This window comes from Capricornis sumatraensis, chromosome 6, assembly GCF_032405125.1.
Source record: "Capricornis sumatraensis isolate serow.1 chromosome 6, serow.2, whole genome shotgun sequence".
Lineage (NCBI taxonomy): Eukaryota > Metazoa > Chordata > Mammalia > Artiodactyla > Bovidae > Capricornis > Capricornis sumatraensis.
This window is the reverse complement of record NC_091074.1, coordinates 46,528,073-46,549,648: the sequence shown is the minus strand read 5'-3', so window position 1 is coordinate 46,549,648 and position 21,576 is coordinate 46,528,073. Positions and strand designations below refer to the sequence as shown.

The window sequence follows — 21,576 nt, the reverse complement described above, 5'->3', positions numbered from 1 at the left end:
AACATTATATTAATGAACATAATCTTGCTACAACTTGAAATTTGTAGCAGTCTGTCCTTATGGGAATTATCATAATTAGGAAATAAAGTCAAAACAGTATTTTAGTGCATACTTCTTACTATTCCAGCAAAGCCAGTTTTTTTCAAAGTTGCATTTAGTTCTGCCAAGTTTACTTAAAACACTAACATGACATTTTGAATAAGTCTAAACCGTACATCTCAAACTAGCTGAAATATTATGATTTAGGTGGTGAAATACTGGCCAGAGATTTCATCAAGCCATGGATTCTTGGTTTGGCGCTATCTTTTAAGGAGAGATGATGTTGAACCTGCTCCTTGGACCTCAGAAGGAATAGAACGGTCAAGGAGACTATGTCTTCGTTTACAGGTTAGATTACATTTGTCTAGGCTACATGTGTGCTCATAAAAATGTATGCCTGTGTGCTGTGTACCTTAACACTGGATATAACCCACAGCAGTTGATCAGTGGACTGTAAGGGGTGAGGAATGAGATCACACAAGTATAGGAAAGGAAAAGAAGTAAAAAAGCAGCCTCCTAGGTGTCAAACTGCCCTAAGACCAAGAATTATGCTTGGGGAAAGCTGGGCTTGACAATGAAAAGTAAAATACATTTGACCCTTGAGCACCACAGGCTTGAACTACATGGGTCCACTTACACACGGATTTTTTTTTTTCAATAGCAAATATTGCAGTACATTTCTGCAGTTGGTTAAATCCCCAGATGCAGAAGGCCAACCATAAGTTACTCAGGAATTTTTGACTTCTGTACAATTGGCCCCACCCTAACTTCCTGCATTGTTCAAGGGTCAACTGTATTTCCAATTCACTCTGGACTTTTAAGTATGAGGGAAAGGGATACCTGAAATTGAGGTATAGGAGGCCCTGAGAAGGGAAGTTTTATCCTAGAGGGCACAGGGGGTGTGTCTCTGGTAGGGGAAGGGGGGAGGTGGCTTATAAGAGTGGTCTGCTTTCTACCCTTCTCACTTTTCCTCACCCCTTTTCTCTCTTCCCCCTCCAAGCTGCTTCCTTATCCTGTCACCACCTTTAGTGCTTTGCCTTTTTTTTTCTCTTTGCCCATGCTTAGCTGTTAACCCATGTAAGACTTTGTTAGTTTTGTGTGCATAATGGATGGTATGGCTACATTCCCCCTCCACTGCCTATACACCCTAGACTTTGTCCCTGACACTGACTTCAGAGCATGGTTTGAGTTTATCCTCCATCATTCCCCATCACTGTGCTTCTCGTAAAGACTACCAGCTTTGTCATTTCCCCTGGCTCTGCCCACACTGCATGTGTAGGGGCTGAACTATGGGCAAGTGTCTGACCACCCAGGCAGGTGAGTGTGTCTCTTCTAGTGCAAGTCTGTTTTTTTGGTTTTTGGTTTTTGTTTTTGTTTTTCTTTTTAAACTCATGGAATTGTTTAAATGAGATCTGTCAGCTGCTAAAATAACTGCCAAAATCATTCCTTTTATAACTAAATATTTTTAAAACCTATTGTTAAATCCATTTTCAAAAGATTTTTTTTTCAGGTCTACTGTTCAGCAGAGCAGTATTCTAGATAGGTTAAATGTGAAACAGTTGAACAGAAAGAAGCATGTAAGCCAATCAGCTATGATGAGTTAATATTATTGAGACTTGTAACATTTTGAGCTTTAAATATGAGTGTTATCACAAAGCATGTCCAAAAAAAATGTATAGCTAATAAAACACAGGGTAATCGGTAAGAATTTATTCCTTAAAGTCTTACCTTTTAGTTGATTAAGGATTCAGTAGTGTAGTGGCTTTAGGTCTTCTAAAAGCTCTCCTGCCTTACCCTATCTGCCTGTTAATTTTAGGAGACAGAGACTTACCTTTCTATCTAAGTCTACTTTCTTCCTCAAACTTTTTAAGCCACCTAGTCACAACTTGTAGACTGTTCTTTTCTCTTTTCAGTCTGAAACTAAGATCATGATGTTATAAAATGGAATATCTCAACAGTCAAAACTATCTTCTTACACTGAATTGGGGGATTTTTAATAATCTTTTGTCCTTTGAATTCTGTTTCTTTCAATGTCTGTGTCCTTTATATAAATCCTTTTAATTTAGGGAAAGTATAGATTCCTCCCCATTCCCCTTTAACCTCTCTTCTCTATGAAGGTTAAATCTACATTGCACTTTTTCCCCTCATCAGTATCCAGTAGGTTACCCTTCTGATAAGGAAGGGAAGAAGACCAAAGGACAGTCAAAGAAGGCCAGAGGAACCTCAAAAAGGCCATCTGCAGATGGTAGGTAATGATCTAAGGATGTAAATACAAATAACTTAGTTTTTAATAAAGGGAAATACTAAGAGCGGAAAACTCATAAGAAATTAAAAGAAAAAGGGGTGTGTGTGTGTGTGTGTGTGTGTGTGTGTGTGTGTGTGTGTGTGTGTGTGTGTGTATATATATGTGTATGGTGGAGGTGGAGTGGGGTGGGATATTTGTGTATTTGAAAAATGTCAGAGCCTAAACAGCAAAGTATCCTAAACTATGGGAAAGTTAGATGCTGCTTTATGCTTGTTATCTTCATGTTAAGCATAATTGGTGCCGGTTAACTCATCTGCTTAGAACCACTTGTAGTCTGCTGATATATTTTTAAATAAATCTAGATGATTGTCCAAGTGCCTCCAAAGTCCTCAAACCATCAGATTCAGCAGAAGCAGTTGAGGCTTTCCAACTAACCCCTCAGCAGCAACATCTAATCAGAGAAGATCATCAAAACCAGAAGCTATGGGATGAAGTTCTTGCATCTCTTGTGGAAGGACCAGTATGTAAAGATTTTTTAAAAGAGTTTCTAATATTAAAAAATGATGAAAAATAATTTCCCTATGAATTATCATTTTCACAAGGCAGTTAAAACTTGATCCTTTTATCCAGGCTTCTCATTCAATTGCTCCTTTCAGAAATGAGGCAGCACTCAAATGCTTTTAAGTTGATTTTAGGCCTCTTAGATGTTGGTTTTTTGACTACTTTGTGCTTAAACTGTATGAGGTACTGTATGCATATCTTATATGCGCCTCTTATGTGGATTTAGAGGAAACTCTCATAGTTTTTGTGTTGCTTTTAGTCATCATTATGGAAAAATCTTCCTGATACAATTTTTAGACTAAGGAATGAATCAGTTCAGTTCAGTCACGTCTTTTTGCGACCTCATGAACTGTAGCACGCCAGGCCTCCCTGTCCATCACCAACCCCCGGAGCCTACCCAAACTCATGTCCATTGAGTTGGTGATGCCATCAACCATCTCATCCTCTGTCATCCCCTTCTCCTCCTGTCCTCAGTCTTTCCCAGCATCAGGGTCTTTTCAAATGAGTAAGCTCTTTGCATCAGATAGCCAAAGTATTGGAGTTTCAGCTTCAACATCAGTCCTTCTAATGAATACCCAGGGCTGATCTCCTTTAGGATGGACTGGTTGGATCTCCTTGCAGTCCAGCAGACTCTCAACAGTCTTCTCCAACACCACAGATCAAAATCATCAGTTCTTCGGTGCTCACCTTTCTTCACAGTCCAACTTTCACATCCATACATGACCACTGGAAAAACCATAGCCTTGACTAGATGGACCTTTGTTGATAAAGTAATGTCTGCTTTTTAATATGCTGTCTAGGTTGGTCATAACTTTTCTTCCAAGGAGTAAGTGTCTTTTAATTTCATGACTGCAGTCACCATCTGCAGTGATTTTGGAGCCCAGAAAAATAAAGTCTTCCATTGTTTCCCCATCTATTTGCCATGACGTTATGGCAAATAACTTCAGATGCCATGATCTTAGTTTTCTGAATATTGTGCTTTAAGCCAACTTTTTCACTCTCCTCTTTCACTTTCATCAAGAGGCTTTTTAGTTCGTCTTCACTCTGCCATAAGGGTGGTGTCATCTGCATATCTGAGGTTATTGATATTTCTCCTGGTAATCTTGATTCCAGCTTGTGCTTCTTCCAGCCCAGTGTTTCTCATGAAGTACTCTGCATAGAAGTTAAATAAGCAGGGTGACAGTATACAGCCTTGACGTACTCCTTTTCTTATTTGGAACCAGTCTGTTGTTCCATGTCCAGTTCTAACTGTTGCTTCCTGACCTGCATATAGGTTTGTCAAGAGGCAGGTCAGGTGGTCTGGTATTTCCATCTCTTACAGAATTTTCCATAGTTTATTGTGATCCACACAGTCAAAGGCTTTGGCATAGTCAATAAAGCAGAAATCGATGTTTTTCTGGAACTCTCTTGCTTTTTCCATGATCCAGCAGATGTTGGCAATTTGATCTCTGCCTTTTCTAAAACCAGCTTGAATATCTGGAAGTTCACGATTTGGAGTGAAGGAGATTTATGGAATACCCTTTTTCTTTGTTTGTTTCATCTATAAACATGATATTTTGGGTTGTCCTTGGGTAGAATGAGACTTACATGTTTGGAGGATAGAGAAAAGTGAGTTAGCTCTGTGAGAAGTGTTGACTTACTTTTTAGCCTAGAGACTCAGGCATATAGAGTCTTGACTCTGGTATGTGAGAGTCATTTTCACTTAGAGCAAATAAGAAACAACAAGCCAGTTGTTGATTATGGTCTAATTTTCTGGGTGGAGAGGATACAGCTGGGTTAGTGGTAACTCAGATGAGTCCCAGCTGTGAATGGGCAGAAGACAGAGTAGCAGATACAGGTGAAGGATAATGACATCTGGGTGCACATGAAAGTTCTCTTTTGCACATTTGTTGTCTGGGTGGAACATATGTATTAAACTTCAGTCTGAGGCTTTTGATATATCATGTTTATCAATTTAAAAAAATCAAAATCATCAAATCCTGCAAGACTTGATAGATATGTGCAAATCAAGTATACTTGTCAATCTCTTCTTTTAATGTAACTTTTTTGTGAAAGTCACCTCTTGAGAGTTCTCAAACCAGCAATAAACCCCTGCCCTCTGGTGGCAGGATCTTACATACCTAGGTCAGGTGGCTGTAACCTTGCTGCTAGTGGTTACCCTGCATAGGCTTCATGCCCATTCTTTTCAGATAAACCAAGAACAACAAATCAGATTTTAGCCAGCTGTGACTTTTAAATAAGTGCATATATTACATATGTACATTTATATCCAAACACCTTCCCAAGGCCTTACCTGATCTGGCATCCCTACCAACCTCTGCATTCCCCTCTTGCCACTCTTCCCCCCAAAACTGCTTCAGCCACAGTGACATTTGTGCTATTTAAACACGCTGAGCCTGTTCCTGTTCCTGGACCTTTACACATACGCTCTGTCTCTGACTGGCATTCTCCTCTCTGTATCTTCATGTAGCTCATTCCTTCATATCCTGTAACTCTCTACTGAATAGTACACTCCCCAAAGAGGGCTTCCCTAGCTATCTTTTCTAAAATAGACCCTCTTTACCCTGTTGCTTTAATTTGCTTTGTTTCCTCAGTTATGACTATCTGAAATTGAATTTTTAAAAATTGGCTCTCCTAAAGGAATATAAAGTTCTCTGAGAACAGCGACTTGGCCTTTTTACTACTCTCTGTAGATGGGTACCTAGCACATTGTAGGAACTCAAAATGTTGATGCTACATATGCTTATATTGCACTGTGAAGGTACTGGGGAAATAAAGTCGTTTGACAGAGAGAGGGACTTGGTATTAAAGTTTTCTCCACATCTCCCCAGAACCAGTATATTCTTCTAGTGTGTTGGATAACACTTTATTGATAATTCACTTGACCTTTATAATCCAGGTTTATAAATAAGTTAGTATCAAGATATAAATATGAAATGTAATCCTTGTTTGTTTGTTTGTTTTTTACCTGAAATGCTTGTAGATTTTACTTTTTCTATTAACAAAACAAATATAAAATACATACACCCACTACCCAAAAATATCTGAGTGGAGGATTATCCTGGTGACTATTCAAAAAACTACTTTTCCTTCTAGGTTAAACAGCTTGGATAAAATAGAACACGATAATGGCTTTTGAAGATTAAAGAGTACTCATTTGATCATGTTTGCTTTAGAAAGCTTGACCTTCTATAATTTAATCCCAGTTTGAGTAAATGTTAGCAATAGGAAAACAGGGGATTTTTGGATTGGGGCAAAATATCACAGAAAATTATCCTAGGAATATAAATACATTGATTCTTTGGGGTTTTTTTATACTAGAGTATTATTGCCAAGTGGTTTCATCTTTTTCAGCATAAAAAATAAGTATTAAAGTTTTATAAGAGAAAAGGGTGAATAGATATATTAGAATATATATAGATATATTTAGAATACCATGGAGCTTTTTGAAAATCTGTATGTAATGACCTTGAGACAAAGTTGTTCATGATTTTTTCAAGTGAAAAATAGTAAACTCTGAAATATGAGGTTTTCTTTTTAAAGTCGTATGTTGACTTTGCAAACTTTGCGACTGAATCCTAAGATTTAAAAACTAATATGTTTATCTTATGGATGAGATTTCTGCAGTTTCCTATTACACAGTTGCTTGTAGTTACCACTACTTGATTTTGTTTTTTCTTGATAGAAAGCATATATGCTAAACGCGATAGACACTTTTCCCCCCAATTATTTGGAATTCTTTTAATATATTATGAAATGCTAACCTTTTTTTCTTTCGCTTGGGTACCATTTTAGAATTTTCTGAAAAAATTGGAACAATCTTTTATGTGTGTATGCTGCCAGGAGCTAGTTTACCAGCCTGTGACAACAGATTGCCTCCACAATGTCTGTAAAGTAAGTAGAATTCCTTTCTCATTTTCCATTATTAGGCGAGGAGGCACACTAACCTCCAAACCTGTTTTTAGCTCATGAAAAAGCAGTTTTCTTCATGAAGCAGAATAGATAGGGAACCTTGCTGGTTAGGAAGCATTTAATTTCATCTTGGTGGTGGATGCATATTTTAATTCTACAGCAGTTCAAATCTATATAGTCTCCACATTCTATCATGTTTGAAATTATTGAAGATGAGTTGAAATGGAAAAGAAAGTAAGGTGTTGCTGGTGTTTTCTGTTACAGCTTATATATGTCTCAGACTAAAATAATTCTGTATACTTAACAGAATCTAGAACAAATTCTGTCTGGCAGCATGCCCAGAGGAGTTGTGTATTGTCTTATCAGTGTGGTATAAAAGGAATTTTGAATTTCAGTCAAACCAAGGTTGGAATCTTGTTCTGCTGCTTGGTGGTTATATGTCCTGACCTAACTTCTGAGGTTTAGTTTCTTTTGTAAAATGGAAACAGACTTTCCACATAAGAGTTTGTATCTGACCTTGAGTCAGTTAAATATTATCTTTTTGGAAAACACATTATATAAAATAGATAATATAGTTTTAAGGAGGGAATTCCTGAGTTGTTTTTTTTTTTTCTTTAGTGCCCCATCAGGAAAGATAAGGATTAAAATCCAACCTAGGTGAGGCTAGTGGGAACCATGCAGAATTCTAACACTCATTTCACTGAATGAGGAAATTTATATAAAAATTGTCATTTGCCTGAAGTCTCACATCGTGTGTTAGAGGTGGAACTGAAGCCTTGTCTGTAAGTTCATTTTCATACTGCAGGTTCAGGCCTTGACAGTTGTTCATCTTTTATGTTTCTCTTGTTGCCAAATTGTAAGTTTCTAGTTCTATTCAAAAGCCTAAATTGTTGAGTATTTTCTATATGCTTTACCCTCAGATGAAATCGGGTGTGTTTACTTTTCATTTTGATTTTGGTTTTGCCTTAGGATTGTTTGCAGCGCTCCTTTAAGGCTCAAGTGTTCTCCTGTCCTGCTTGCCGGCATGATCTTGGCCAGAATTACATCATGATTCCCAATGAGGTTCTGCAGACTCTACTTGACCTTTTCTTCCCTGGCTACAGCAAAGGACGATGATCTGTCTACTACTGTGTTGCTCCCCGTGGCTTTTTGGACAATAAGGAATCTAAAATGGTTGGGGGTGGTTGGGAGGGGTGGAAGCAATGGTGGACCATATCTCATGTTCTGAAGCAGCTAATCCTCTTTCCTACATAGCCATCATCTTGTGTGTGTAGTAAGAGGCCCATTTCTCAACTGTCTTTTAAATATCAAAAGGTAGTTCTTGTCAGTTAACAACTAGTTTTAATGAGTAAGAAGTCAAAGCCTCAGCTCTAGTTGATATCCAAGTTATGATTTATTTTGCAACTACCTCAGGACAGAAAAGATTTATGGGGATTTTTTAAATCATTGAGAAATTAGTTAAATGAAATTTTAGCTACACACTGCCTCCCAAATATTAGTTGTGCCTGGTTCATGTAATTTGATTTTAGAAAAGGAAGTGACACTTGAGATTGTTGGAATGAACGCAGCTTCTATAGTGTGCATAATACATTTTTAATGTCTTCTTCCATTACAGTGTGTGTTTTGCAAGAACAGGTTCATTTTTTAGCCCATTTTGTGAGCTCCATTGTGCTTTTTTCTGGTGTTTTACGCAAGTTGACTACTAATGAAAACAATATGAATGCATCGTTGCTGCATTAGTGTAATGTGGTGTGGTTTTGCACTTAAAAGAGGTATTCAGATGATCTAGTTGTAAATTTTATGAAAAGCCTCTTCTGTACTAGTCAAACTGCTTTTAGTGAGTCTCACCAGTGGTTTTACATCTGCAGAGCATTGAGGACTGGGCTGACTTTTTGAGAGGACTGAAATTGCTTCATATTGTGATCCTAAATTTTATATTCACTATATTCCCTAAAGTATACCTTAATAAATATTTTATGATCAGAAAAAAAATAGCTCATCTTGCTTCCCTTTTTTACATTTGTATGGCTTATATTTGTTGGTATCTTTAAGAATTAGTCACTTCCAGAGTATTTCAGTGTGTGTTTTTACTGAAACAGACATTATGCACAATTTTTTACTCTTGATTTTTGGTATTGAGAACTAGTATGAAATCTTAAGTACTAAAGGACAGATTTCATCCTGAATTTGATCCTTTTTTTTTTTAAACTAAATGGGGGGAAATTTTCAAATTAAGAACCTAGTGACTATTTTATCTATAACATCTCAGTCTTATGTTCAATTTTAGCATAATCAGTGATAGTTGTTTCACAGACATGAGAATATTCTAAAACAGTTCAAGTTTCTAAAACTAAATTTTCACAAAAGTTTTAATATTAAGTCAGTTTTCCTGCCCTTAAATACAATCATAAATATAGTCAGTATTTATTGAATATTTGCTTTGCATTTGTTCATTTTCATGTGTACTCACTTAATCCTACTGGCAGTCCTAATAGGCAGAACTTCTTACCCCTTCTTATGGACGAATATCAAAGGCACAAAAAGGTTAAGAAACTGGCCAAAGTTCACTGGACAGGGGAGTGACAGAGCTGTGCTGTACACAGGCCATCTGAGTCTAAACCTGGCAGTCTACTTGGGGCTACATAGGCTTACGCGTGAATATAAGCCAAACTGGTTTCAGAACTTTTCCTGCATTCAGTTAAGCTCAAACACAGTGATTGGAGCTACTGTCAGCGAGGGCTAGTTTTAAACATTGGAGTCGTTTTAATTTGAATAAATTAGGTTGAAAATGAATCATTAAATTGTATCATCTGGCGTTGGCCATATTGATCCATGAAGAGTGGGGAATACCTTCCGGTTTCAACTACTTGAACTGGTTCTACTACTTTTATTAGGAAAATAAAGGATTCCCACATTTATGGTATCTATTTATTTAACTTTGCTATAAAATGATAGACTGTAAATAAAAAACAGTACAGTTTAACATGTTCAGAAGTGTCAAGAATGTCTCAAAGCTAAACAATTTTATGTTGCTCAAGCTTTTTTTGAAGACAAGTTTTTTTTAACATAAAGCATAGGAAGTTTAAAAAATTTAATGGTAATTATATCCTCAAATCTAGTAAATATTTGTTCAAATTTATCTTGTCTCAAATATCATAAATGGATCTTTAAGTTTGTTTGAATTAGGACCCAAATAGACTTTAAATTGTTACTACTTGCTATCTTAGTATCTTTAATTTGTGTATATCTCCTGACTCTTTTTTTTTTCCTTTGCCCTTTATAATTTGCATTTTGAAATGTCAAAAGCCTTTCAAACAGAATAATTCTGCCAGTTGTAACCATGTGGTACAGTTTAACCTATTTTCTCCTAAATTGGTAGTTAGAATTCAAGAGTGACCAGATTTAGACTTAAAAGTGTGCTTAGGTAAGCAGCAAGACTTTTTCATAAGTGTTGTAGTTGTCCATCAGGAAGGTGGAACATAATATTTGATTGTCTCTTAGGCATAAGTTTGAAAGATGAGATTTTTACTGGATTCTGTTACATTTAGTAGGTTATAGTGTCTGCTAAGCACTCAGCCACTTTCATAAGGGCAAGAGTTTTGGAACTTTCTTTTTTCTAATTAGAGTAGGCAGAGCCTCTAGCTTTAGAACTTACTTCTAAATAATGTTCAGTCATCAAATACGTGCATGCTAGTGTGTTTCAGTGTTCTAGGTGGTCTTTGGGGAGCTGGCAATCGAAAACACCATTAGCTCTCTCCCAACCCTGTTGTGAGCATTTGGCTAACATAAGGGGGCCCTGCCTATGTAAAGCTTTAAGCTTTGGATTCAGTATAGATTCTGCTTACAAGAGCTGGCTGGGGATCTGCTCTGACTTGCCCGCTGTGTATTTCTCTTTATGTACCAGGGACAAAACCTTTCCCTATTCTTCAGGACACTCTGAAGATAGAGCTCATGAATGTCTACCTGTCTGATTTGAGGAAATTGAGCTTTATGGCCTACCAGTTCACAGTGAGAAGAGTTTTAAATCTCTGAAAGAACTGATATTTAGTAACTTGGATTAATCAGACACTACACAGAAGATTAAACACCAGTCACTGGACATAAGAAATCAAGAGACAGCTCGAGGGACTAAGCAGGCTGACCAAATGATGTATTGAAAAAAATGAATTAAAGAATAAGGGTTTTACAAGTATGTCCTCAAGTATAAAATGACATTGTTTTGGTAGAATGGGAACAAGCTGCTGTACAAAAATAATTTGAGCTTAGAATTCTTGGAAATAAACCACTGTGAAAGGAGAATGCAACAGACAAAACAGAATGGACACTGCCAGAATTTGCAGATACTGCTAAGTAATCCATTATATGAGTATCCTGCAATCTACTGATGAACGTTTGGGTTGTTTCAGGATTTTGCTCTTATAAGGCATGCTGCTGTGAAACTTTGTGAATCTTTCAAAAAGTTTGACATCTCTTACAAAATTAAATATGTGTTTAACATATAACCCATCAATTTCATTAATAATTATTAGGAAAAATGAAGACCTGTTTCTAAAGCAATTTGTATCATTTTGTATTATTGAGAGTTCAGATTGCTCCACATCCTAACGCTTTATTTTGTTCTTTCATTTCATTATAACCATTCTGGATAGAGGGCTTGTTGTATCTTTTGGAGACAAGAGAGGGTTGAAAATTCAGTGACCAGAATGACTGTGATGACTACCAGCTATACTTTCCACCAGCTCTTTCTGGCTCAACTGCATATGTTAGGATTATATATCCCAGCCTCCTTGTGGCTGGCTAGGACTATGTGACCAGTTAGTTGTGACATAAGCGCTGTGTGTCACTTCTGGGCAGATCATTTCATTGCCCTTCAGAGCTTTCTCCCCCTTCCATGGAGACACATAGCATCCAGATAAACGTTTTGTATCAAAGTGGGGTCCCCAGCCAACTTGTGATATACATGCAACACGAGTGTGAAGTACAGTTTAAGAGCCTAAGGCTTTTGAGTTTTTAATATTTTTGGACTACAGCTCCTACTGTTTTTAAACTAAATTCCTAAATATCCAAATTAATTGATAAAGCGATTGATAAATTGGTTGATAGTGTGGTAGGCAATCTCTAAGATGGTCCCCAGTGATCTCTACCTCCTAGGCTTCATGCCCTTTGTAATCTCCCCTCTGTGAGTGTGGGCTGGAATGCTTTCATCTTGTTCATGTAAGGTAATGAACAGAAGGGATGTTACTTACAAAGTTAGGTACTGTGGCTTCCTCTTGGGCACCCTCTCTTGCTCATTTTGGGAGAAGCCGGCTGGCATGTTTTAAACTACCTTACAGAGAGGTTTATGTGGCAAGAAACGGATGTCTCCAACCAACAGCCAGCAAGGAGGTGAGCATGAAAGGGGATTCTCCTCCACTCAAGGCTTGAGCCTCTGTGACTCAAGTATATACTTGATAAATATGCTGTTTTACACATTGTTCATCCCCTGTTGGTAATTATTTTCTCTACCCTCTTTCAAGATTTATCTCTGTCTTTTAAATTTTCAGAAATTCAATTATGGTGTGACTGAGCTTGGGTTTCTTTAGGTTTTTCTTGTTTGAGGTTCATTCAGCTTCTTGAATCTAGATTTTATTTTCTGTCAGATCTGGAAACTTTCCAGCCATTATTTTTTCAAGTGTGATTTCAGTCCTGAACTTTTTTTTCTCTCCTTTGGAACTTTAATGACATGAATGTTGGTTTTGTTATTGTCCCACAAGTCTCTGCGATTCTGTTTGTTTTTATTCACTATACAGTTTCTAATCGTTCAAATTAGATAATTCTTAATGATCCTTAGGTCCGCTGATGATTTCCTCTGTCATCTGCATGCTGCAGTTGAACCCATTCGGTAAGTTTTTTGTATTTTTTAGTTCCAGACTTCCTGCTTCGGTCTTCCGTATATCTCTTACTCAAGTGTATGTGATGAGTAACTTTGCATTGGATCCTACACATTTTGAGTATTATGCGAATCTTGTTCCTATTTAAATCTTCTATTTTATAAGGCCAACTGTTCAGGTTCAGTGGGGTTCAGCCCCACTTTTGTGGCTCAGTGTCAATTTTCAAGGCCTTTGCAGTGAGATTCTGGTCTGTCTCAACTTGGATACTACCTGAACTCAGCTGAAATCTGGGCAGCAGTCCACTCATAGTTCATTTTGCCATGTTGATTGTGGTCACTTTCTTTTGTGGTCTGGCTGAGTGTATGCTCAGGACTTCACTAACACATTTAAAGGAACCCTTTCTCTAGTTTCTTTCTCTCTGTAATGTTCCCTCAGTCTCTATAGTTAGGATGGCGGAGGTGCTGCCTCTTTGCAGCTGGTCACTCAGTACAGGGCAAGGAAGGTCCACAGGGCGCACCCTATAGTCTTACCCACATCCAGTGACTGGGGAATGTGTGTTCACTTGGAGTGGGGCAAGTATAATCAAATTAGTATATTCATACATATCACCCTTTCCCCACCCTTTGGTTTATGAGAGCAGGCTTTTAATATTCTTCATATGCACCCACTGATGTTTTCAGGTTTTAGATGTTTCTTGCACCCAAATCAAAGGAAAGTAAAAACAAAGGAAAGTGGCATAAGAAAACACCCAGGAAACTTCCAGGTCATTCCTCAAGTTCCAAAGTGACTACACAGGTAACCACCTTTTCCCTACCATTCAGGATCTTTAGATAGCTTTATGTAATTCATCCACAGTCTTTAGTTATATTTAGCAGCAGGAATAAGATGAAATATATATACTCCATCTTGTGTGGTACTCAAACCACCAACTTCAGTTCAGTTGCTCAACCCTGTCCGACTCTTTGCAACCCCATACATTACAGCATGCCAGGCTTCCCTGTCCATCACCAACTCCCGGAGCTTACTCAAACTCATGTCCATCGAGTCGGTGATGCCATCCAGCCATCTCATCCTCTGTCGTCCCCTTCTACTCTCGCCTTCAATCAATCCCAGCATCAGGGTCTTTTCAAATGAGTCAGTTCTTTGCATCAGGTGGCCAAAGTATTGGAGTTTCAGCTTCAGCATCAGCCCTTCCAATGAACATTCAGGACTGATTTCCTTTAGGATGGACTGGTTGGATGTCCTTGCAGTCCAAGGGACACTAAAGAGTCTTCTCCAACACCACAGTTCAAGAGCATCAATTCTTCGGCTCTCAGCGTTCTTTATAGTCCAACTCTCACATCCATACATGACTACTGGAAAAACCAAAGCTTTGACTAGACGGACCTTTGTTGATAAAGTAATGTCTCTGCTTTTTAATATGCTGTCTAGGTTGGTCATAACTTTCCTTCCAAGGAGGAAGCATTTTTACTTGCATGGCTGCAGTCACCATCTGCAGTGATTTTGGAGCCCAAGAAATAAAGTCCGTCATTGTTTCCACTGTTTCCCCATCTATTTCCCATGAAGTGATGGGACAAGATGCCATGATCTTAGTTTTCTGAGTGTTGAATTTTAAGCCAACTATTTCGCTCTCCTGTTTCACTTTCATCAAGAGGCTCTTTAGTTCTTCTTCACTTTCTGCCATAAGGGTGGTGTCATCTGCATATCTGAGGTTACTGATATTTCTCCCAGAAATCTTGATTCCAGCTGTTTGATCCAGCCCAGCGTTTCTCATGATGTACTCTGCATATAAGTTTAATAAGCAGGGTGACAATATACACCCTCGACATACTCCTTTCTGGATTTGGAACCAGTCTGTTGTTCCATGTCCAATTCTGTTGCTTGAGCTGCATACATATTTCTCAGGAGACATGTCAGGTGGTCTGGTATTCCCATCTCTTTCAGAATTTCCACAGTTTCTTGTGATCTACACAGTCAAAGGCTTTAGCATAGTCAATAAAGCAGAAATAGATGTCTTTTTAGAACTTTTGCTTTTTTGATGATCCAGCATTGTTGGCAATTTGATCTCTGGTTCCTCTGCCTTTTCTAAATCCAGCTTAAACATGTGGAAGTTCACGGTTCATGTACTGTTGAAGCCTGGCTTAGAGAATTTTGAACATTGCTTTGCTAGCTTGTGAGATGAGTGCAACTGTGTGGTAGTTTGAGCATTCTCTGACATTGCCTTTCTTTGGGAGTGGAATGAAAACTGACCTTTTCCAGTCCTGTGGCCACTGCTGAGTTTTCCAAATTTGCTGGCATATTGAGAGCAGCACTTTCACAGCACGATCTTTTCGGATTTGAAATAGCTCCACTGGAATTCCATCACCTCCACTAACTTTGTTCGTAGTGATGCTTCCTAAAGCCCACTTGACTTTGCTTTCCAGGATGTCTGGCTCTAGGTGAGTGATCACACCATCGTGATTATCTGGGTTGTGAATATCTTTTTTGTATAGTTCTTCCATGTATTCTTGCCACCTCTTCTTAATATCTTCTGCTTCTGTTAGGTCCCTACCATTTCTGTCCTTTATTGTGCCCATCTCTGCATGAGTGTTCCCTTGGTATCTCTAATTTTCTGGAAAAGTCTAGAGATCTCTTCAATTCTATTGTTTTCCTCTATTTCTTTGCATTGATCGCCATGAAGGCTTTCTTACCTCTCCTTGCTATTCTTTGGAACTCTGCCTTCAAGTGGGTGTATCTTTCTTTTTCTCCTTTGCCTTTCACTTCTCTTCTTTTCACAGCTATTTGTAAGGCATCCTCAGACAACCATTTTGCCTTTTTGCATTTATTTTTATTAGGGATGGTCTTGATCCCTGCCTCCTGTATAATGTCACAAACCTCCATCCCTAGTTCTTCAGGCAGTTGTTTATCAGATAGATCTAATCCCTTGAATTTGTCACTTCCACTGTATAATTGTAAGGGATTTGATTTAGGTCATACCTGAAAGGTCTAGTGGTTTCCCTACTTTGTTCAATTTAACTCTGATTTTGGCATGATATAAGCCACAGTCAGCTCCCAATCTTGTTTTTGCTGACTGTATGCAGTTTCTCCATCTTTGGCCACAAAGAATATAATCAGTCTGATTTCAGTATTGACCATCTGGTGATGTCCATGTGTAGAGTCTTCTCTTGTGTTGTTGGAAGAGGGTGTTTGCTATGACCAGTGCATTCTCTTGGCAAAATTCCATTAGCCTTTGCCCTGCTTCATTCTGTATTCCAAGGCCAAATTTGCCTGTTACTCCAGGTGTTTCTTGACTTCCTACTTTGCATTCCAGTCCGCTATAATGAAAAGGACATCTTTTTGGGGTGTTAGTTCTAAAAGGTCTTGTAGGTCGTCATAGAACCATTCATCTTCAGCTTCTTCACATTACTGGTTGGGGCATAGACTTGGATTACTGTGATATTGAACTGTTTGCCTTGGAAACAAACAGATGGTTCTGTCATTTTTGAGATTGTATCCAAGTACTGCATTTTGGACTCCTTTTGTTGACTGTGATGGCTACTCCATTTTCTTTTAAGGGATTCTTGCCCGTAGTAGTAGATATAATATGGTCATCTGAGTTAAATTTACCCATTCCAGTCCATTTTAGTTCGCTGATTCCTAGAATGTCAATGTTCACTCTTGCCATCTCCTGTTTGACCACTTCCAGTTTGCCTTGATTCATGGACCTAACATTCCAGGTTCCCAGTCCATTCTGAAGGAGATCAACCCTGGGATTTCTTTGGAAGGAATGATGCTAAAGCTGAAGCTTCAGTACTGTGGCCACCTCATGTGAAGAGTTGACTCATTGGAAAAGACTCTGATGCTGGGAGGGACTGGGGGCAGGAGGAGAAGGAGACGACTGAGAATGAGATGGCTGAATGGCATCACGGACTCGATGAACATGAGTCTGAGTGAACTCCGGGAGGTGGTGATGGACAGGGAGGCCTGGCGTGCTGCGATTCATGGGGTCGCGAGGAGTTGGACACGACTGAGCGACTGAACTGAACTGATGCAATATTGCTCTTTACAGCATCAGACTTTACTTCCATCACGAGTCACATCCACAACTGGGTATTGTTTTTGCTTTGGCTCCATCTCTTTATTCTTTCTGGAGTTATTTCTCCACAGATCTCCAGAAGCATATTGGGTACCTACCAACCTGGGGAGTTCATCTTTCAGTGTCCTATCTTTTTGCCTTTTCATACTGTTCATGGGGTTCTCAAGGTAAGAATACTGAAGTGGATTACCGTTCCCTTCTCCAGTGGACCATGTTTTGTCAGGAATCTCCACTATGACCCATCCGTCTTGGCTGTGGTCAAATGTGATCAGATTGGTTAGTTTTCTGTGACTGGTTTTCATTCTGTCTGCCCTCTGATGGAGAAGGATAAAAGGCTTATCAGTTCAGTTCAGTCACTCAGTCGAGTCCCACTTTTTGCAACCCCATGGACTGGATGCAGCATGCCAGGTCTCCTTGTCCAAACTCCCAGAGTTTACTCAAACTCATCAGGTGACCAAAGTATTGGAGTTTCAGCTTCATCATCAATGAATGATGATGAATCAGCTTCATCAGCTTCATCCTTCCAATGAATATTCAGGGCTGATTTCCTTTAGGATGTACTATTTGGATCTCCTTGATGTCCAAGGGACTCTCGAGAGTCTTCTCCAACACCACAGTTCAAAAGCATCAATTCTTCAGCGCTCAGCTTTCTTTATAGTCCAACTTTCACATCCATACATGACTACTGGAAAAAACCATAGCTTTGACTAGACATACCTTTGTTGATAAAGTAATGTCTCTGCTTTTTAATATGCTGTCTAGGTTGGTCATAACTTTCCTTCCAAGGAGCAAGCGTCTTTTAATTTCATGGCTGCAGTCACCATCTGTAGTTATTTTGGAGCCCCAAAACATAAAGTCTGTCACTGTTTCCATTATGTCCCCGTCTATTTGCCATGAAGTGATGGGACCAGATGCCATGATTTTCTGAATGGTTTTCTGAATGTTGAGTTTTAAGCCAACTTTTTCACTCTCCTCTTTGACTTTCATCAAGAGTCTCATTAGTCCTTCACTTTCTGCCATAAGAGTGGTGTCATCTGTATATCTGAGGTTATTGATATTTCTCCCGGCAGTCTTTGACTCCAGCACGTGCTTCCTCCAGCCAAGCGTTTCTCATGATGTACTCTGCATATAAGTTAAATAAGCAGGGGACAATATACAGCCTTGATGTACTCCTTTCCGAATTTGGAACCAGTCTGTTGTTCCATGTCCAGTTCTAACTGCTGCTTCCTGACCTGCATACATATGAGGCTAATGGAAGCTTCCTGATGGGAGAGACTGACTGAGGGGGAAACTGGGTCTTGTTCTGATGGGTGAGGCCATGGTCAGTAAATCTTTAATCCAATCTGTTGATGAGCTGGGCTGTTTTCACTCCCTGTTACTTGACTTGAGGCCACACTATGGTGGAGGTAATGAAGATTACCTCCTTCAAAAGGTCCCACTCTCACTGCTGCACGCAGTGCCCCCAAACCTGCAGGCCACCGCCAACCCACACCTCAGCCGCAGACGGCTGGACACTCACGGGCTAGTCTGGGTCAGTCTCTTGTGGGGTCACTGCTCCTTTCTCCTGGGTCCTGGTGCACCCAAGGTTTTGTTTGTGCCCTCCAAGAGTCTGTTTCCCAATCTTGTGTAAGTTCTGGCTGCTCTACGGTGGGGTTAATGGTGACCTCCTCCATGAGGGCTTATGCCATACCCACCAAGAAGCCTTTCAAAAACAGATTTTCATCTACTCAGCAAACAAAACAGGTTTAGCAATAAAGGAACTCTTGAGAGGAAGCTCACATTTGTTAAGCATTTATATGTCAGACTTTATGAGTGATACTGAAACTTCACAGCAACCCAACAAAGAAGACATTTCTCATTTATTACAAAGAAACTGGCTCAGGAAATGGAAGGAAAGTAATATCTATGCTATGTTCTATGCCTCTTGGGGTTTGTTTGTTTTTGAAGACTTTTTTGATGTGGAGCATTTTTAAGGTCTTTTTTGAATTTGTTAACAATACCGTTTCTGTTTTGTTCTGTTTTGTTTTTTAATGTTTTGGTTTTTTGGCCCTGAGGTATTTGGTATCTTAGTTCCCCAACCAGGGATCGCACTTGCAGTCCCTGCATTGGAAGGTGAACTCTTAACCACTGGACTGCCATGGAAGTTCCTGTTTGTTTTTAAAGTATGAAAAAGTATAAAACTAGCATATATACAAGCTATCTAGTATTGATCACTTTAGGATCATTCTTAAGATTTTAAATAAAATACCATAAACAAAGACATACTTTAATCAATCACCTTGCCCATTCCCCTCCCTAAGAAATTATGAGTTCAGTGTTGCCTTTTCTGTTTATTTTTATACTTAGGTATTCATAAACAAAATATAGTATTTCAGATGTTGAAATCTGAGACTTTATTTCATTGGACTTTATGCTTTGGGATAGTCTTAATAAACTTAGTATCTCTGTGTTTATTATCCTGGCATGTATATTCCTGTCATTGCAGTTGTTATGGAGGATGCAGGAATGAATCTTCTCTTTCCTTCTTGATCTTACATTTAAAGCAGATGTTATCTTCCCCCTGACCCCCCAAAACAAACCACCACGACCAAAAGGTAATGTTTCTATCATTTTGTGATCATCCTTAATCTTGCAATGTGCCTACACATGAGAGTATATATTTATAAAATGGTCAATAGCTCAGTTTTTTCCTGAATAAAGTATATTTTTATTTCCCTTCAAATTATCTTTTCTGACCTGTTTTCCATGTTAATGTTTAATATTTGTTATAACATTTTTAAAACTCATCATTTTAAATATGACTTACTGATTTACTTGATAAGTTTTGTCTATTTACTCACTGTTACTTGTTGAATACTTCCAAGATGTTTTTGTGCCAGACTTTTCAGTGAAAGTCTATGAACAGTAAGTTTTCTCTTTGTGGGTTGAAAGTGTCTTTTTTCCACACTGGTTTTAGAAAGGTAAATTGTCTGGGTTTAGAATTGTAGGTTCCCAGTTTTCTTTCTGTCACATTCTGTAGGTATTCCATTGTGTTCTGACATCTTTTATTGCTGAAAAAAGTTGGATGTCATTTTGATTATTTCTTTGAAGGATGTATGTATTTTTCTCTAATAACTTCTGAGTTTCACTAAAATCTATCTAGGTGTGGATTAATTTCTATTTGCTTCGCTTGGGATTCATTGTATTCCTTTAAATTGAAAATGCATTTCTGGAATTTTTAATTTTTCCTTTAAAAATAATTGCTCCTCCCATTTTTTTCTATCTCCCTCTCAGCCTCCTAGAAGTTTGCAGCAGTCTACCCTCCATACCTTAATATCTCTTACATCTTCTGTCTCTTTACCCACTCTGTGCTACCCAGTCTGGTAATTTCCTTAGATCTTCCAATTCACTGAATTTTCTGAGTCTAGAAGGTGGCTGTAGCCATGAAATTAAAAGACACTTACTCCTTGGAAGAAAAGTTATGACCAACCTAGATAGCATATTGAAAAGCAGAGACATTATTTTGCCAACAAAGGTCCGTCTAGTCAAGGCTATGGTTTTTCCAGTGGTCATGTATGGATGTGAGAGTTGGACTGTGAAGAAAGCTGAACGCCCAAGAATTGATGCTTTTGAACTGGGATGTTGGAGAAGACTCTTGAGAGTCCCTTGGACTGCAAGGAGATCCAACCAGTCCATTCTGAAGATCAGCCCTGGGATTTCTTTGGAAGGAATGATGCTAAAGCTGAAACTCCAGTACTTTGGCCACCTCATGTGAAGAGTTGACTCATTGGAAAAGACTCTGATGCTGGGAGGGATTGGGGGCAGGAGGAGAAGAGGACGACAGAGGATGAGATGGCTGGATGGCATCACCGACTCGATGGACGTGAGTCTGAGTGAACTGTGGGAGTTGGTGATGGACAGGGAGGCCTGGTGTGCTGCGATTCATGGGGTCACAAAGAGTCGGACACGACTGAGCAACTGAACTGAACTGAGTCCACTGTTTAACTGAGCCAGTTCTTAATTTTGTTGAATGGGATTCTTTCACAGTGCAGCTAGTATGAATTTGACTTCTGTGTTCACATGCAGCAAAGATTCTTCTTAGTGACTTTGTTTCCACCCATGGCCTGGGAGGGAAAGCTTGTTTTCCTGCTGTGACCCTGAACTAAAGATACCAAGTTTTCAGTCCTCCTACTCGGACAGAACTTTCCCTATTCTAAGCATACCCCATCTCTACTTCTTACTATCCATTATACCTGCAGCCTCAACTCCTAACATCTCTCTTCCCTGGCATCTTTGGAACGCCAATGCCTGAGACACATCCAGCTACCTCCATTGGCCTTGCAGTGTCCGGTTCTTTGGGTTCCCTCTCCATTTCTGCCACCTGGAGGTTTCCTCTTCTTCCTTGAACCTTTTTTTTTTTTTTTTAACGGGGGGAAGAGAAGGTTTTCACTGGCATATCCATGTCTTTGGAGCAGGGATAGCAACTATTCCCATGTGTGTTCATTCTGTGTCCAAAAAGAACTGAGTACCATTGGTAGTTTTCATTCCAACTTCCTACTCATACACACCCTGTGAGGCGAATGGCATCATCTCCACTTTACTGGAGATGAGTTATTCACCCTTAGTCACTGAAGGTAGTTAGGAGCAGACTTAGAATTGAAACTCATTGCTGTGTTACTTAACCACTACTTTATCTGCTTCACTGTATTGATTATTAACTCCAGTATTATATTACATCCTTTTGCTCTTTGAAAACCAGATTTGAATACTAATTTAAAGAGAACCTGTGCGTAACCTGACTGAATTTCATCTGAAAATGTCTGAATGGTTGTTGCATGGCACTTGTTTCTTTTTAGAGACTCTTCTCATTTTCCTATAAAAACCTTGGACTTCAT

General features: G+C 38.9%; 1 protein-coding gene across 1 annotated transcript in view; it reads left to right on the top strand.

Moving 5' to 3' along the window:
- Positions 1–8,693, top strand: part of UHRF2 (ubiquitin like with PHD and ring finger domains 2) — a 71,104-nt gene extending 62,411 nt beyond the window's left edge. Inside the window, exons 12-16 of the mRNA XM_068974034.1 lie at positions 247–387; positions 2,191–2,284; positions 2,647–2,804; positions 6,641–6,739; positions 7,727–8,693. Of these exons, the coding sequence (XP_068830135.1) occupies positions 247–387; positions 2,191–2,284; positions 2,647–2,804; positions 6,641–6,739; positions 7,727–7,873 (639 nt within the window). The 3' untranslated portion in view covers positions 7,874–8,693. The remainder of the gene's footprint in view (positions 1–246; positions 388–2,190; positions 2,285–2,646; positions 2,805–6,640; positions 6,740–7,726) is intronic.
- The last annotated feature ends 12,883 nt before the right edge of the window (positions 8,694–21,576 follow it).